General features: G+C 41.2%; 1 protein-coding gene across 1 annotated transcript in view; it reads right to left on the bottom strand.

Annotated features, from left to right (window-relative positions):
• The window catches only part of Sntb2 (syntrophin beta 2), an 84,223-nt gene that overhangs the window by 25,777 nt on the left and 39,068 nt on the right, over positions 1–19,378 (bottom strand). The window contains exons 2-3 of the mRNA XM_055621001.1: positions 13,791–14,004; positions 3,561–3,771 (exon numbers count right to left, since the gene is read on the bottom strand). Of these exons, the coding sequence (XP_055476976.1) occupies positions 3,561–3,771; positions 13,791–14,004 (425 nt within the window). The remainder of the gene's footprint in view (positions 1–3,560; positions 3,772–13,790; positions 14,005–19,378) is intronic.

Raw genomic sequence — 19,378 nt, 5'->3', positions numbered from 1 at the left:
AGGCAGGTAGATCTTTAAGAATTCTAGTGGGGCCTAAGCTATATAGTGAGGCCTTGCCTCAAAAAACAAAAACAAAACAAAACAAAAAATCCAACCTACAGTTAAAAACAGTGTGCATTGCAATCTAAGACACAAACTGTGTATTAATTAGTATCGTAAACATTTTATAACAATACATTCCAAAATAACACAACTCTGTATGTTATAGTAAATTACAGCCTATTTTTTTCAAAATGTTGACCATGGATCAATAAGATGGCTCATCACTTAAAAAGTGCAAAAGAAGAAAAAAAAAAGTGCTTACCATATAAGCCGACAACCTGAGTTTGACCCTTGGGGTCCAGGGTAGACAGAAAAAAAAAAAACTGACTCCTAGAAGTTTTCCTCTGACCCCTCCACACCTTAACAGTGAAATACACAAGCCTATGCTTACACATACATCAAACATATGTGCAATAATAAGTAAATGTTAACTAGGATGCAGTTTGTCTTTCTGATATTCTGAACACAGGGCCTCATTCTAGGCAATAGCTATAATGTTGAACTATGCTCCTGGCCTTACACTGTATTTTCGAGAATACAAATGCAAGAGTTCTCCATTATATTTAGGAAGTACATGTTTTTGCTTCAAATATACACGTTTAGCTACATGAAGCTCAGTTATCTAGGAAAATAGCCATGTTGAGGGTTGGTCTGGTACCATGTATTTAAATGCTGGATGCTAGTCCACAAGATCTGGTTTCAGTCCAGTAAATTCTCACATATACCAAGTGAGGTTATGTAAACCTTGCTCCCCAACTTAAAGTTGATTGGTTAATAAAACTATCTAGAAGTCTGTAAGTGGGCAGAAGAGAAAAAGGCAGGAGAGGAAGCCAGAGAGAAGGAAGTGGTCATGGGGCAGTATAGACCATGAACACATGGCCATGAGGGCCAGCCTGATGGAACAGAAACAGCCCAGGCAGGAATAATTATGGCAAGTAATTAGGGGTGTGTAGCTGGGAAATAGCAAAATAGCTTAGAGGGTTGATATCTGCCCAGTTATTGTGCTTTAAAGCTTATTATAAATTTAAGAGGTCCTTGTGTCTTTTTCTTTGGAAACTAAATGGTCTAAACTGGGTAGAAACCCCAAAAAGATATTTAGAAGCAAGAGGAGGTTTAGCAGATCCCCCAAATAATATTACTACACAATCACCTACTACTTATTCACACATCAAGCAGAGTTCTAATTAGTTCCTCAAGTTGTTTAGAAATGATGTTGATTAATCCAACAAAGGGAGTTATGGCACAGGACCAATTTTAGATGCTGATTATATTTCGCCTCCTCTTCCTCCTCCTAAAATTGGTCCTGTGGCATAATTCTCTGGGGAACTACCAAGCAAGATTGCCAAGCCTAACCAGAAATCTACCAAATCAGAACTTTGGTGGAAACACCATTTCTAGACAAACAAAATCATCTTCAACTTGAGAAAATAATTAAAACTCTGATGGAGCAGAGGACAGAAGACTAGACCTAGAAAACTTAGAACAAAACAGAAACAAAAGAAGAGATACCTAGAGATGCTTTCCTGCATAAACTCTTCCTTAACCGTTTGCATGCATAGGTGATCTAGGACTCAGACATAAAAAGTTTTAAAGATTTAAATCCTCCAGGGAAAGACAGGGGCAGCACTTGACCACTCACCTCTGAACCCCCAAGCTCAGTGTTTTCTACCCCTGTCCCACATGACAATGAGGGATATAATTTGATATTTTGTGTGAACTTTTTCCCTATTGTGTTAAACCTGGGGTCTAAACAGTTCTCCCTTTACCCCCATTCAGAATCCACTTAGGCTTTTTTGTTTCTTTTTATCTTTCAGTTATAGACTAAACTGAATCTTGTTTAATGGCTTGTAAAATATTTTGTGTATTTTCTTCCTCTTGTATTGGGGACTAAACCTGGGCCCTTGTATGAATCAGACATGTCCTCTACCATGAAGTTTTATCTCCAACCCTATATTTTAAGTATATTTTAAGTTCTAGTGCAGGGAGATAAACTAGAGACTGTTGTCCCTAGGAACAATGCCAATAGTCTACAGAAAGAGTGAAAAAACTATGACCTCTGAGTCAAATTCACCCTTCAAATTTTACTAAAATGTAGTCATGTCCATTTATTCTCATGATGTCTGAGACTGCTTGCTAGTACAGCAGAGTCAAAGCATGTTACATAGTGTTGCTAACACAGACCCACACTCTAATTTAAAGATTTGTTTATTGTATTAATTTGTGTGTACGTGTAGGTGGTGCATGGAGTCCAGGAAAGGTGTTACATTTCTTGGAACAGTAGTTACAGGCGTTTATTTTACCTAGCTTGTTGTGTCAGTGCTGGTATCTGCATCTGGCTTTCATGATTGTACAGAAAACACTCTTAACCACTGAGACATCTCTCCAGTCCCTTGACCCTAGTCTTAAATCACAAAAAGCACAGGAAAGCTGTTTAGAGAAAGAGATGGTAGCCTGGTGTGGGTGGCGCATGCCTTTAATCCCCAGCACTTGGGAGGCAGAAGCAGGTAGATCTCTGTGTGTCTGAGGCCAGCCTAATTATAGAGTTAGTTGCAGGATGGCCGGGACTCAAAACCCTGTCTTGAAAAACCAAACAAAAACAAAAACAAAACGGAAAAAAAAGGGCTAGACAGATGGTTCAGCAGTTTAAGAATACTGGATCCAGGTTCAATTCCCAGTACCCACATGACAGCTCACAACTACCTGTAACTCCTGTTACAGGGATCTACTCCCTCATCCATGCGAGCAAAATGACAATGCACATAAAATAAAAATAGATATTGTAAATAAAGAAGTTGTTTTAAAAAGAGAGAGATGGGGGCTGGAGAGATGGCTCAGAGGTTAAGAGCACAGACTGCTCTTCCAGACATCACTGAGTTCAATTCCCAGCACCCACATGGTGGCTCACAACCATCTATAATGAGATCTGATGCCTTCTGCTGGTATGCAGGCAGAACACTGCATAATAAACAAACAAACAAACAAACAAACAAATAAATAAAATCTTAAAAAGAGAGAGAGAGAGATGGTAACAGGAAACTTTGTTTAGTTATAGTGTGATGACACCATGAAGGTTAATTCTGCTGCTGGGGGTGAAGATTAGAAACCAGTAGCTAAATGGTAGAAAGGAAGTGAGAGAGGAAAAACAAAAGACAAACAGAAGAACTGCAATGTGAATATCCAGAAGCTGAGTGCTATCTAATCTATAGACGTACCTCTCAACAGGCATGGTGGCGCACACCTATGATCCCAGCCCTGGAGAGGCAGAGGGCTCACAGAAGAGATTTCTGTGAGTTCAAGGCTAGCCCAGTCTTCATAATGAGACACTGCCTCTTACACACACACACACACACACACACACACACACACACACACACACACGCTCTCTCACTCACACTATCACACAAAGAGACTGAATATGTAGACAGATATAAATAATCTAACTACACGCCATATTCAAGGTAGGGAAGCACTCTACCTCTGAGGGACGAACATAAACCCTCGCTCTGCCTCCCACCTACCTGTTCTGCCAGCCAGGCAATATGCTTGACTTCCTTGCTGCCTCCCGCTGTACTGGTTGCACCAAGCATGGCATTGAGTTCAGCCAGTACCTGTGGGAGGAGAGCCATTATGTTGGTGTGGATAGCTACGAACCAGGAGTGTGCTGTGGCCGTATCCTTGCAGCGTAGGATCAAGGTGTTTCTGCTATCAGGAGAATGTAGCTCTATCAATCTGTATGGAGAGAGAAAAAGAGAAAAATGAGCTAGGTTCGAAGTTAGCACACCAGTTAATATACTAACCAGTTAATATACTAACTGCAAATCTAGTCTAATATTGTGTTTTTCAAACAGAGATACTTTAATTCCTGAGTCTAATTCCAGAGTAAAATCACTGAGACTAACAGCAGGATAGGTTGTTGTCCTGGGATGGTCAATAGTAGGGCACTTCACTTTATCTTAATTTCCATGTCAAAGAAATAGAAGCAGTGTCTGCTGAACACTGTAGGCAAGATGTTAGCAAGGAGCACAGACGTGCACACTCATGTGCACACACACACCCATATGTACATGAGATGGAAAAGGCAGGGTCTCATGTATTCTAGACTGACATCAACATGCTGTATAGCTGAGCTGGCCTTGATCTATCAAGGGTTGGGATTACAGAATGTTACCAACATAGCCAAAGGAATTGATATTTTAAAAATAATAGGGATGCTGGACTGTGGTCGTGCACTCCTTTAATCCCAGCACTAGGGAGGCAGAGGTAGGTGGATTTCTGTGAGTTTGAGACCAGCCTGGTCTACAGAGTGAGTTCCAGGACAGACAGGGCTACAAAGAGAAACCCTGTCTTGAAAAAACAGTGATGATGATGATGATGATGATGATGATGTTGTAGAGAGATTGCTCAGTGGCTAAGAGCACTGCTCTTCCAGAGGGCCCAGGTTTAACTCCCAGCAACCACATGGCAGCTCACAACTATCTGTAACTCCAAGATCTGACACCCTCACACAGATATACATGCAGACAAAACACCAATGCACATAAAAATTAAAAAAAGATAAAAAACATTTTAAAAAGAACACTTGTTGCTTTTCTAGTAGTTTGAATCTTAGCACCCAAATGATGTGGTTCAAATAATAATATAAACTGCCTATAACCTCAGCTCTAGGAGATCAGATGTCTCTGTGGTTACTTATACTTACATTCACAGATACACAACAACACATGCATACATAATTTGTTTTATTTTTTACTTTTATTTTTTAAAAAGATTTATTATTTATATTGTCTGTCTGCATGTGTACCTGCATTCCAGAAGAGGACACCAGATCTCACTATAGATGGTTATGAGCCATCATGTGGTTGCTAGGAATTGAACTCAGGACCTCTGGAAGAGCAGCCAGTGCTCTTAACCTCTGAGCCCTCTCTCCAGCTCATAATTTCTTTTAAAGACTAGGTAATTCTGGCATAAGCCTTAATAAGCCTGACAATGGATGGAAACACATTATTATTTGAAATAAAGGGATATTAGCTAGGTGTGGTGGTGCACACTGGCACTCGGAGAGGCAGAGGCAGGCACATCATTGTGAGTTCGAGGCCAGTCTGGTCTACAAGGTGAGTTCAAGCAAGCCAAAGCTTCACAGAGAAAAAACACAAACACAAACAAAAAAAGGATAGTAGCAAAAGAATATTACTTTTATTCTAGATAAAAAATTGGAATGTTATTTATTTATTCATTCATTCATTCATTCATTCATTCATTCATTCATTCATTCATTTGTTTATTTGAGGCAAAGTCTCTCTATGTAGTCCTGGCTGGTCTAAAACTAACTGTGTAGACCCAGCTGGCCTCAAACTCACAGAGATCCACCTGCCTCTAACTCCCAAGTACTGGATGAAGGACATGTGCACTACTACTCTTACACTTAATTTAGGCTAACTTTAGATCTGGCTCCAGGCCACCAACCATCGCACACTAGGCATCCACAGTGGGATTGGGGGCCCAAACTCAGTTCGGTAGGTTTGCTCAGTCATCTTCTAATCTATTTGTATTTATTTATCTTTGTTTTTACTTTTTCATGTTGTAATAATTTGGGGGGTATTTTTATTGTTTAATTTATTGTATATGTGTGTGTGTGTGTGTGTATTCATGTGCACACAAGTGTGCCACAGTGCTGAGTGTAGAGGTTGGAGAACGATCTGTGGGAATCATTTTTCTCCTTCTACTATGTGAGTCCCAGGATCAAACTGAGGTTGCCAGGCTTGGTGACAGGCAGCTCTGAGCCATCTTGCTGGTCTTAATTTTTATTTTTTTAAGAGATGGTCTCACTATGTAACCCTGGCAACCAATCCTCCTAAATGCTAGGAGGACAGGTCTGGACTACCAGGTCATAAATGTTTATTCTCAAATTCTGCCTAGTCTAACCTTTCTTCTAAGATTTGTTTTATTTGTATTTATATTTATGGTATTTGTGAGCACCCATAGATGCCAGAAGAGGGCATCAGATGCTCTGGAACTGAAGTTACAGGTGCTTGTTGGGAACTGAACTTGGGTCCTCTGGGAGAATAGCAATCACTCTCAAACCCTGAGCCACCTCTCTGCCTCCTAGTCTAGCCTTCCTTTAATACATTATTAATTGAGCCCTACTAAATGGTAGATACTGTGCTACTGTTGCAGATACAGTGATATAAACACAGACCAAAACAAACAAACAAACAAACAAACAAAATCCACAAAACAGTTGAGCCTACAGTCTAACAGGGAAGGCAGAAAAATGAACAATCGATGAAACACAGTATAGGTCACAAAAGGTGCCATGAAGACATGCCTTCTGTGGGAGTAGGGGCAAAGCACGGCTGCAGTGGAAACCTTTAGACTTCTGGGCACACCTACCAAACTGGTTCCATATGGTGAGATCATTTATAAACCTGGTAGCTTCCCTAAGGAAGCTTTTCAAAAAGCAAATTCTACAGCTAGTGAGGTGGTTTAGCAGGTAAGGGCATTTGCTGTCAAGCCTAATGGCCTGATTTGATTTAAAAAAAAAAAAAAAAAACCAACCCTGGTTAGAAGGAGAGAACAGACAAGTTGTCCTCTGCCTTCTACACATATACTATGGTATGCTCAAACTCACATAATAAAAAATTAATAAAAAACTTAAAGAATAATTCTATGAGCTCAGAAAGCTCACTACAACAAAAACTGGGAGGCTGGAAAATAGCCATGGGACTTCTTGGCTGGTTTTGTCATCTTGACACAAGTTAGAGTCATCTGCTAAGAAGGAACCTTATGAGAAAATATCTCCAGGCTATCCAGAGGCAAGTCTATGGGAGCATTTTCTTGATTGATGACTGATGTGGTCCAGCCCACTGCCGGCAGTGCCACATCCCAAGTCGGTGGTCCTGAGTTGTATAAGAAAGCAGGCTGAGTCAGCTATCAGGAGCTGTAATAAACTGCATTCCTCCACGGCACCTGCCCAGTTCCTGCCTTAATTCACCTCAGTGATGGAGTATGACCTGAGAGTTCTAAGATGGCATAAACCCTTCCCCAAGTTGTTTTTGGTAATGGTGTTTTGTCACAATAGAAACCGTAACTAAAATGAGTGGGGCCAGCCAAATCCCAACCAGTCTACTATTTAATCCCTAAACAGGGAGTGAATTGGTAGCAAGGTTATCCCTGAGTGTGAGACTAAAGCATGCACTACAGAGAGAAGTAGGATGACTATGAATTCCATGCCTGCCTGGGCTACTTAGTGAGTTATATCTCAAACAACAGAAACAAAAATGGGGATATACCTCAGTTGAATGTTTGACCATAAAGCTCAATTCTCACCACTGCAAACAAACTACTCCCAAACCAAAAAGTATCTAGCTGGTCATGGTGGTTCCTGTGCTCTGGCAGCTAAGGCAAAATCTCAAGAACTGAGGGCAGTCTGTGCCATATAGTAAATTCTAGGACAGCTTAGGACATAATGTGACTCTGTCTCAAACAACAAACAAACACACAAAATTCCTCATACTAAGTGGCCAATGACTGCCACGACCTCCTCCTAGCAAAAGAGTTAGAGCCATTCTCACTCCCATCAAACTGGTTGGGAGAAGCAATTTTTAGTTCAGACTGCATGTCTTTAGGCTGATTATTTTCTAGAAGGGCTTATTTATTTCCACCCCATTGCTCTGTCACTGAGGCCAGCATAACATTCTTTAGACATATGCTGAAGTTTACTGGCAAGAACCAGGCAAGAAATTTCCTTCACTCCTCCTACTGACCTACTTAGCACTAAAACCAGAAATCAGTTCATCCTTCTCTAGGCACAGAAGAGTTACTTTCTGGGGGGGAAAGTGATGACAACAACAACAACAACAAAAACCCTTTATAAATAAATACAGTCCTGAGACAGTCTCTCAGGTTCTTTAATGAAGAATAGCCTCTAAAAATCTAGTTTTGGGCCTTAATTATAAATAACTGGAAGAATGAAAACAAAACCTGCTGTAAAATCAAACTAAGCCTGATTGCTCAGGCTTGGACACTAGGATTAAAGTCAAACGATGAAATGGGCAGAAAGTTGTTTTGTAGCAGCATCATCAGAATTTATGAAAAGCGAAATCTTGTAGCTGCTTAGAAAGGGATTGTGGAAAAGGTTCTTAAGAAAACAATAAACAAGGCTGGGGAAGCTGGGCTGGTCTTTGATCCTGGCACTTGGAGGCAGAACTCTGTGAGTTCAAGTCCAGCCTGGTCTACAGAGCTAATTCCAGGACAAAAACAGAGAAACCCTGTCTCGAAAAACCAAAAACCAAAATCAAAATCAAAACAAAACAAAAAAAACAAGGCTGGAGAGATGGCTCGGTGGTTAAGAACACTGACTGCTCTTTCAAAGGGCCTGGGTTCAATGCCAAGCACCCACATGGTAGCTCACAACTATCTGTAGCTTAAGATTTGACACCCTTACACAGATATACAGGCAGACAAAATACTAATGCTCATAAAATAAAAATAAATTATAAAAAGAAATACTAACTTGTAAAAAAAAAAAGATTTAAATATATGAGTTATCTTTGGCCAGGCGCTGATGGCACAGACTTTAATCACAGCACTTGGAAGGCAGAGGCAGGAAGATCTCTGAGTTTCAGACCAGCCTGGTCTATAAAGCAAATTGCAGGATAGCCCGGACTACACAGAGAAATCCTGTATCAAAAAATAAATAAATAAATAAAATAAAAATAAAAAATAAAAAAAAGGAAAGAAAGAAAAAAGAAAACAATAAACTGGCAAACAGAACTGGGTTTAGGATCCAGAGGAGTCTGTCTTGTTGCAGTCCTCAAAACTGACAAAGGCAACGCAGTAATGCTTGAGATGAGCTACTTTAAAGGAAAAATTAAAATGAAAGCCCTGCTAATATACCAAACATGGAGGCAATCTGCCAGTAACTGAGCCCACAAAGAGACGAGAAGGCAGCTACAAGGTTAAAGGTTTTGGACTCCAGTCAAACCACTGAGGATTTCCTGGGAAATTTAATTCCAGTTTGATCAGACAAGTAAAATCAATATTTAGGTAGACAGAAGCATGGGACTATGATCTCAGACTATATTAATGCATTTGCTTGGTTATGTCTTTGACATAAAGTATGAGTTAAATTTATGTCACACATCTCAAGTTCACCTTTTACTAGAAAAATAGTTGGAATGAAGATGAGGTTCTGTGAGCGAATGCAAAGGGCAAATGTGAGTGTGCTGTTTGCTAAGGAGTGGGCTCATGTCCACTCCCTGGACTTCATCACTTATTCATTAGTTTTTACATTTCACGACACAACACATCATCAGCAGAAGCATCTAGTGAGGCAGTAGAAACTTGAAGCAGGGGAAGGCAATAACCTTCATTTATTCATTCATTTTGATAGTTAAACACTCACCAGCTTTATAACTATAGAACCAAATCAAAGTAGTAAAACAGTGATAATAAAAACAAGCTGCTCCCTTTGGTTTTAGTGAAGACTTTATGAAATATGAACCGTAAGGAGATTCTGCCGCATATCCACCAGAAAGGAAAATACCAACAACGCTTGTGAGAACATGGAAACTCTCACACTGTTGACTGCTGTTGGTTTTAGCATAAAATGGTAGTCACTTTGGAAGACTGTCTAGAAATTTCTTTTCTTTCTTTCTTAGTTTTATTTTATTTACTTAATGTGTGTAAGTGTTTTGCCACCATATATGTATGTATACCATGTATATGCCTGGTGTCCGCAGGTACTGGAATGAACAGGCTTCTGGAAGGCAGATGATGCTCCTAACTGCTGAGCTTCCTCCTGCCCTGGACATTCCTTTTAAAATGAAATACCTACTTGCCATTTGTTTGTTTGTTTCTTTTGTTTTTCAAGACAGGGTTTCTCTGTGTAGCCCAGGCTGTCCTTGAACTCACAGAGATCTGCCTGCTTCTGCCTCCTGAGTGCTGAGATTAAAGGGTGCGACACCACTGCCCAGCAGTTTGTTTGGTTTTTTTGAGGCAAGGTCTCACTATGTAGCCTTAGCTGGCCTGGAACTCATAGAAAGCACCTGTTTCCAGAATGTTGAGATTACAGTGTTGAAATTAAAGGCATGCGCCACCATGCCGCACCACATCTACCATCTGACAAAGCAACTACACTCCTCCAAATTTACCCAAGTGCAATGAAAATGCATGACCAAAACTGGTGTATAAAACAGTCATGACAACTAGTTCCAAACTGAAAATCACTCAGATGACCATCAAGATGGGACAGACTGGACTGGAGAGATGGCTCAGCAGTTAAGAGCACTGTCTGCTCTTCCAGAGGAACCTGGATTTGATTCTCAGCACCACATGGAGGTTCACAACCGTCTGTAATTCCAGTCTCAGAGGACACATTGACCTCTTATACCCTCTGTGGTTCACTAGACATGTATGTGGTGCACAGGCATACATGTAGGTAAAACACCCATTTAAAAAAAAAATCACAGATAAATAAATTGACATGTGTTTTGGTAGGGCTTAGATAAGTTTAAAGACTAAAGAGCTCCAAGTAATTTTTACAGATATTATCTGCTATATCCTTGATATGTGTGTGTGTGTGTGTGTGTGTGTGTGTGTGTGGTGTATACATGCGTGTGCACTTGTGCATGCTATGCACGTGTATGGAGGGCAGAGGTCAATGCTGGCTGTTCTTTTCTAGCATTCTCTATCTTATTCTCACTTGTCCTGTTGCTCACCAACTGGCTAGACTCACTGGTCACCTACCCCTAGGATCCTCCCATCTTTAAGTACTGAATTCCAGGTACATGTCACCAAACTTGGGTTTTCACATGGGTGCTGGGAAGAGCTTACTACACCAATTTTATAATAATTTTCTTATTTAATTCTCACAAGAGTTTTATTTTGTTCAAGAGGAGACTAGAGGCATAGAGGAAAAAAGTGGCTTGGCCAGTGTGCCAAAGCCCATGTTCCTAGCTCTATCTTCTAGGTCTTACAATGCAGGTTTGCCTAGGTGGTGCTTTTGTATGTTGTTTTCTACCAAGACACACAGGGCATTTGTCCACATCTGGTAAATAAGCAAAGTTACTCTATTTGCAAGTGTGCTTGCCGGAAATTGAACTCAGGACCTCTGGAAGAACAGCTAGTGCTCTTAACCACTGAGTCATCTCTCCAGTCCCTCACCAGCTACTTGTAATCCTTTTTTTGCTTTTTTCTGAAGCACACTGCAATGCAAGCACTACCCTTATAGAATAACTTCCAGTCTCTTTTCATTTTTATTTTATAAAAAGGTAGTCATTTTCAAATGTGGTATTTCAACTGAAAGTAGGAACGAATTCCTTTTCAGCAGTAAGACTGAGAATCTTTACCCTAGTCTCAAACCACCTGAGACCCGGCCTTGTAGAGCATGTCATGGCCATGTATGAGTATCATCTGACTGGAATGAAGAGTATGCCTACCGCCAATATTATGCAGTGTTTTGACTTTTGCTAAGCTGAAAGTTCTGGGTTTCATCATAGCATCTTCATCATCATACTTGATACTTTGTTCTCAATTGCTCCCTTCCCCAACTACCCTCCTCCTCTAGCTGGTTCCCTTTCTGCTTTCCCTTTACATATAATTCATTACCTTCATATCTCCCTTAAGATCACTTTCTCCCTCTCATAATCCCTGTTCTAGTTTCCTGAGCTCCGAACAGGCATACAGATAGTCTACTACAATTTTAGCAGTTCCAAATTGCTCTCTACACTTGGTTCTAAGGACCTCTTTCAAACCTGACCATTACATCAAATGTTTCCACAATATGAGGCGAGAGAGGTAGGGGGCTTAGCAGTTTAGAACACTTGTTGCTTTTGTAGAGACTCAATTCCCATCACCCACATAGTTGCCCACCAATGTTTCTAACCCAAGTTCTAGGGGCTCCTGATACCCTCTTAAGACTTCTGTGGGTACTAAATGTCTATGTGGTAAAAGGACATACATGCAGGCAAAACACTCACATGCATAAAATAAGTAAAATTTGTTGTTGTTTTTGGTTTTTTTTTTTTTTTTTTTTTTTTCTTGAAGAGAGTTTCTCTGTGTAGCCCTGGCTTTCCTGGAACTCTAACAAGGCTGGACTCAAACTCAGATCATTTGCCTCTGCCTCCTGAGTACTGGGATTAAAGGTGCGTGCCACCACTGCCTGACATGCAGAAGTTTTTATGCTTTGCTCTTTTCTCCAGCTTCTAGCTGCATCAGCAACAACATAGGCATCTATTCTCAGAAGTTATTTATAATAAAAGGGCTTAGCATTTCTACCCTCCTTGGCTGGAGGGTGCGTGTGCATGTGTGTGTGTGTGTGTGTGTGTGTGTGTGTGTGTGTGTGTGTTTGTGTCTTACCACTAGATGAACTAAAGCTTTCTGCCCCTTTGTGGTTTTTCCTGAAACTGGTTTTATAACCAGTTTACTAAGTTTTATAACCCAGACTAATCTGGAACTACTATGTGGCCCAAGCTGGCCTTAAATTCACAGAGATTTTCCTGTCTCAGACTCCCAAGGGCTGATATTATAGTTAAGAACTACCACAACTGTCTCACTTATGACACTTTATGCTACAATTTCTTGGGATGAAGACATGGCTCAAGGTTAAGAGCACCTGATGTTCTTGCAAAGGACTTGAGTTTGGTTCCTAGCACTCATGTTGAGCAACTTACAACTGCCTCTAACTCCAGTTTTGGCCTCTGAAGATACCCACACATAAAGCATACATTCAGATAAACATATATACATGAATAAGAAAAATGTAAGTCTTTATATATATACTAGGTCATTTAGTCTGTCTGCAATCCACCTCCCCCCCCACCCCCCCACCCCCCACTGAAAAGAGTGTCTCACAGTGTAGCTTTGGTTGGTCTGGAACTCACTAGGTAGACCAGTCTTGAACTCAGATATCTGCCTTCTTCAGCCTCCCTAGTCATGGAATTAACGGCATGTGCTACTGTGCCTGACAAGGAAAGCCAGGCTTTGGTTTCTTGCGGTGTTCCATGTTCTGTCTTACTCTGCTTAGGCACCTGTGTGCATTCAGACCAGAGAAGACCACAGAATGAAAACATATTCTATAAAGCCCAAGGCTGATCATTTTTTTTTTCAAGGCAGAGTTTCTCTGTGTAGCCTTGGCTGTCCTAGACTCGCTTTGTAGACCAGGCTGGCCTTGAACTCACAGAGATCCATCTGCCTCTGCCTCCCTGAGTGCTGAGATTACAGGTGTGTGACACCACGCCCAGCATACAAGGCCTTTCTTTAGGTCTTTGAACAATTATTTTTTTTTTAAGTTACCCCCACTTTGGCAAATCTTTGGCCTTACGCTGAGTCTATATATGCTTTCCATAAAGTTAATCAAATAAAATCATCACAAAATACAAATAGCTACATACAGAACAAGAAGAAAGATTATATATAAAGTATCCAATTCATCACTGGCATTTTATAGAAGACAGGGAGGTCAGAGAAGCGAACTTGTCAGTTTTGTCAGTTGATGTCCCAGATCTACAATGTGGCCTCTGAATTTTAACATTATACAGAATTAAGAAATTTCCTTATAAAGAGGCATGGGAGGGTAGGCAGGGAGATGGTGGGTTTGAGGCCATCTAGGACTCCAAAAATAAAGACAAAGCTCTGATCTCAGAATGCTGTTTCTGTCCCAGTAATTCACTGGATGGGAGGTGCTGATGTTGCAGGGCTTCCCTGAGTTTACAGGCCAAGACATGCTGATCGCGACAGGCATGGCTCACCTGTTCTCCAGGTCTGGCATGCTTAGGTTTCTAGCAGCGAAGCACATTTTGAGAGGGATGACCTTCCTGTCCTTGATGCTGTTCTGATGCTTTGGAGAACCAGAATCTTCACTGCCACTAAAGCTTGGTGACTGGGGAGCGGCGCCTTCCCATGGCAGATCTGATACTAAAGATGGCTTCTTGATATATGGTGTTACTTCTCGGATGAATTTGACTATGAAAAAAAAATTAAAGGAGATTAGTATTTTTGTTTCTGATCAAATGAAATCTAAAATATTCACATACATATACCAGGTGGTGGCAGCACATGCCTTTAATCCCAGCACTTAGGAAGCAGACACAGGCAGATCTCTGAGTTTGACAGGACAGCCAGGGCTACACAGAGAAACTCTGTCTCGAAAAAATAAAACAAAACAATTATATAAATACAACATCTCAAGCAAGTGAAAAACAGAATTCAAATGTTATTAATGTCCTTGAGCTTTATTCCACATTTCCCAAGCTAGCACCAAGAGGATCCATCTTAACACTTTGACCCATGTAATAACACACAATACAATCATTTTTTTTTTTTTAATTTTTTTGGACACAGAGATCAGCCAGCCTCTGCCTCCCTGACTGCTGGGATTACATGCACCATGCCTAGCTAAATTTTTTTTTGAGATTTATTTTAATTTTATATGTATGGTCATTTTGCCAGCATGTAGAGGGCGGGCATCAGGTTCCCTCGGAACTGGAGTTACAAAAAATTGTGAGCTCCCATGTGGGTGCTGGGATTGAACCCAGGTCCTTGAGAAAAGCAGCCCGTGAGTTTAACCATTGAGCCATCTCCCCAACCCCATGTCTTACATTATTAAATTAATCTAAGCACTTGGGAGGCAGAAACAGGTAGATCTCTGTGAGCTCAAGGCCAGCTAAGTCTATATAGAGTTCCAGGCCAGGCACAGTTATAAAGTGAGACCCTGTCTCAACCAACCAACCAACCAACCAACCAAACAAACAAACAAACAAACAGACAAAGCAAGCACACCAATATCTACTGAAATCAAGCATGACAGTAGGAAATACGATTCTAATGCCAGCCTTTATATGTAGGACAGATACTGGGGTATGTGTGCATATTTTTCCTACATGTTTTTTATAAATGCATTTCTGGGTGGACAGAGTAAAAGCTAGCTGCCTCAGGTCACCAAGGAGATTTTTCATCCTGGAATAATGAGCAGGAGTGTAGCCAGTATACCCCTCAAGCAGCTGACTCAGGCATTTCAGTACACACTTGAGCTTTGTACTCGCAGGAGAGGATTAGATCACGAGGACTTGGCAGAAATTCCTAAGGTTTTCAATCAACGCCAATGGCTGAGAAATGCTTTTGAACACTTAAGGCGCCATGCCAGCTAGTGGGCTACCAACTGGGGGAAATAATGGCATCTTCAATGAGCACTCTTGAAAAGTATAGTGATTAGAAGTGTCCTTAATGATCTACTTAGAATTAGTACCTTTAATCTGATTACTACAAACATGCTAAAACAAAAGCAAAGCAGACACATAACCTAAGGGCCACTGTATTAGAAGAGCAATGGCTATGGGCTGGGGACAGCTCAGCCGGCAGACTGCTTTCCTATCATGCACAGAGCCCTTGGTTTGATATTCAGCATCTCACAAACCAAGCATGGTGGTGGTATATGCCTGTAGTCCCAGCACTCAGGTAGCGGACTCAGGAGGATTAGAGGTTCAAATACCAAGTTCAAGCTGACTGTGCTACAAGGGAGGCAGAAGCAGGTAGATCTCTCTGAGTTCCAGGCCAGCTAAGTCTATATAGAGTTCCAGGCCAGCCAGGGCTACAAAGTGAGACCCTGTCTCAAATAAACAAATGAAACAAACAAACAAAAACGGCACACCAATATCTACTGAAATCAAGCATAACGGTAGTTAATATAATTCTAATGCCAGCCTTTATATGTAGGACAGATACTGGGGTATGTGTGCATTTTTTCCGTTACATTTCACTTGAGATTATGATGTTGCTGCCTGTCCTCCCAGCTAATTAGCTACCCCTAATGTTTAACACCTGTAAATTGACATTCGTGTCCTATAAGACCTCCCGAGCTGCCACAGAACCAACTTGGACGATGACCTGAAAAGAAATACCTTTACAACCAACCCACTGGCTTTTAGGTCACTTTCCCTTCAGAGTAAATGTACACCGATGCTTGTAATTGCTCCGAGGGCACGAGAGGCTGGAGCTACTGTTTTGTCTTACCTGCACCCATCACTCTTACTAAAGGGAGTAGAAGGCCGAGGCAGTCATAGAGTTCTTGCCTAGGACCTGAGGTTCCATCCGAAAAAATAGGAAAAAAAAAAAAAAAAAAGCAAAGTGAAAGGAGCTCCTGTACATCTGGAAAAGTATCGGTCTAACCCTTCTCCTTTTTCAAGTGACAAAAACATGGCTGGCTGAGATGGTTCAGCTGGTAAAAATGCTTGCCGCCAAGCCCAAAGGACCAAGGTTCAGTCCCAGGGTCCCACACACTGGAAGGAGAGAAAGGACACCAGCAAGCTGTTTTCTGACCTCTGTGTGTACATATACACAAACACAGAGTAAATAAATAAGTATAATTAACAAACATCTCTCCTGTACATTTATCCATAAAGATATGGGGAAAGGTTTTAATCAAAATATTACAGTGCTTGCATATACGTTGACTCCCCTCCCCGCCCCCCAAGACAGGGTTTCTCTGTATAGCCTTGGCTGTCCTGGACTCACTCTGTAGATCAGGCTAGCCTCGAACTCAGAGATCCACCTGTCTCTGCCTCCCTAAGTGCTGGGATTACAGGCGTGTACCACAGTTCCTGGCTTTGGCACTTAGTTTTAATGATCTACAATGAACATCTTTTCCAGGGAGAAATATTCAACACTCCTAATAAACATGGATAAATTGTTTCCTCAAAGCCAGATTTTATCATTTTATACTCTCAGTAGCATGTCCAGGTACTATGACACTTAATCTTGGTTATCAACTTGGTTGGATGTGGAATCAATTAAAAGACATGCCTCTGAGTGAGTAGTTGAAAATATTCCTGGAAGGATTGGCTGAGAGGAGCTCCTTCCCCATGCCCAGATAGGAGGTATGAGAGGAAAGCTGTTAGCTTTAGGTTTACCTACTGACCTTTGCTCCTTGCTAGTGTCTGTATCTACCATGTTGTTGCTTCTGTTGTCATCCTCAGCTGTCACTAGAACCCACCTTCTTCAACCTTTCCCATGGACTGAAGACCAGTGATTCTCTAGGAATCCTCCAGGCCATAAGTACCAGATTGGGACCGCTGAGGAAGCAGGCTTGTGGACTGATCAGTTACTGGGTTCCCAGCTTCTCCAGCGTGCAGACAAGCCATTGTTGGACTATCCAGTCCATATCATGTAAGCCAGTCTGATAAATCTCCTTTGTAACATACACTCAATCTATCAGTTTTGTTTCTCTAGAGAACCCTGACTAATAGACGGTATCATATGAAACAAACTTGGCAGCCAACAAGAGTGGTGGTGCACACCTGTAATTCTAGCAGCGGGGAGACTGAAGTGGAAGGATTGCTCTAGGCCCTGTCTCATGAAACCGAAGAAAGAAAACAATCTTTACTATTTAAACAGATGATGAATTGTATACATGCCCACTGAATCTCAACAAATACCGGATGTTATTTTCTTCTTAAAAGCAGAAAATTGACCTTTTTTTTTCTTTTTGGTCTCAAGATGTAAGTGCTTTTCAATATTAGAACATGGAGACATTATTGGCAGTATTTAATATAAATTTGAGTTATCCTTTATCTTTAGAATATAACATGAGTCCCATATTTCCTTTATCATTGTATCTTCCTCACTCACCCTTTAATCACACTCCCTCCTCCTCTCCTTTCCATCAGCCCCCTTCCTTTCCTCAAATTGTCCTCCTCCTTTCACTACACACACAAAATCCCCACGTCCTCTCTGAGACAAGATCTTGTCCAGGTTAGCCTTGAGCTTATGATGATCTTTCTGCTCCACTTCCCAGTGCTGTGTTTACAGGTGTGAGCAAGATTCCTGACTTATCTTTTTTTAAACAATGTTTTTAGCTGGGACCAGGCTGTAAAGTGATTAAATAAATAAAATAAAATGTTTTTAGATTTTATTTTCCATGAATGAAGGTTTTGTCTTCGTGCATCTAGGTGCACCACGTAATGCACTGCCTGTTGAATACCTTGGATCTGGGGTTACTGATGGTTGTGAGCCACCATATAGGTGCAAGGAATCAGAGTCAGGTCCTCTGCAAAAGCAAGTATTCTTACCCATTGAGCCATCTCTCCAGACCTGTGACATATATTTACTATTTTTAAAAAGATTTATTTATTTACTTTATGTATATGAGTGCTCTGACTGCATGTACTGCTGCATGCCAAGGGAGTGTATCAGATCCCAGTATATCATGTGGTTGCTGGGAATTGAACCCAGGACCTCTGGAAGCGCAGACAGTGCTCTTAACCACTAGCCCTCTCCAGTCTCTACATTTATTATTAAATGCAGTCTCTGCATGAGAGAAAATGTGATATTGTCTCTAAACTCCATTCTAGTTCATTCTCCTTTCCTCCTTAGAATTCCTCACTTCATCATAAGTCTAGTGGGATAGTCAATACTGCCAACGTGACAGGGTAAACAGGCCTCTGGGCATGCCTGTGATGTAGTTTAGGTTAACTGAGATAAGGAGACCCACCTTAAGTGCAGGCAGCACCATTCCACCAGCTAGGGTCCCTTGAAAAAAAGACAAAGTAGGCTGAACACTAACATTCATCTCCTTTGGCTTCCTGGGTATGGCTGCAACATGACCAGCTGCCTCAAACTCCGGCTGCCATGGTGTACCCTGATGTACTTTCCCTAGAACTAGAATCCAAAATAAACCCTTCCTCCTTATGTAGCTGTAGACAGCTATTTTGTCCTAGCAATGAGGAAAGTAACTAACCCACTAGGAAGTAAGCTTGTTCCTGCCAGGCATCCCGGAGGGGAAGGGCTGACTGAGAAAAAGAGGCCTGTTTTCAGAAACAGAATGTGTGTGCTTACCCTTCTAAGACAGGAGCTCAACATTTTCTGGAATGGTAGGTGCTGTAGCTCACTCAGTGGTGGGGAAAGCAAATGCAGTCTATGCGGGTCCTAGAATTTTCCATTCAGTTTATTATGCATGCTTCCTTTCCAGTACAATCAAAGCCATGTCCAAGCCAATGGAAGCCGCAGAACTACTCTTACCCTCTGCTCCCCCCCCCCCCCCCCCAGACAGTCTCTCTATGTAGCTCTGGCTGGCCTTAAACTCACTATAGACCAGATTGGTGTCAAATTCAGAGATCCTCCTGCCTCTGCCTCCCAAGTGATGGGAATCCCACAACTATTCTCTTTAAAGAGCTCAAATTACTGCTGGGAAGACAAAGAATTTAGGTTTGTTTGTTTGTTTTTTAAATCTGTATACTATGGTACAATAAGTCCAAATAAACCAGATGTAAGTAGGCTTAGAAATTTGTCCCCAGCAATTAAAACTTCAGGATTTTTAAATCATGGCCTTGCCAGGTGTAGTAAT

Source organism: Psammomys obesus, unplaced genomic scaffold (assembly GCF_907164565.1).
Source record: "Psammomys obesus unplaced genomic scaffold, mPsaObe1.curated_primary_1811, whole genome shotgun sequence".
NCBI lineage: Eukaryota > Metazoa > Chordata > Mammalia > Rodentia > Muridae > Psammomys > Psammomys obesus.
This window is presented reverse-complemented; position numbering and strand designations above follow the sequence as displayed.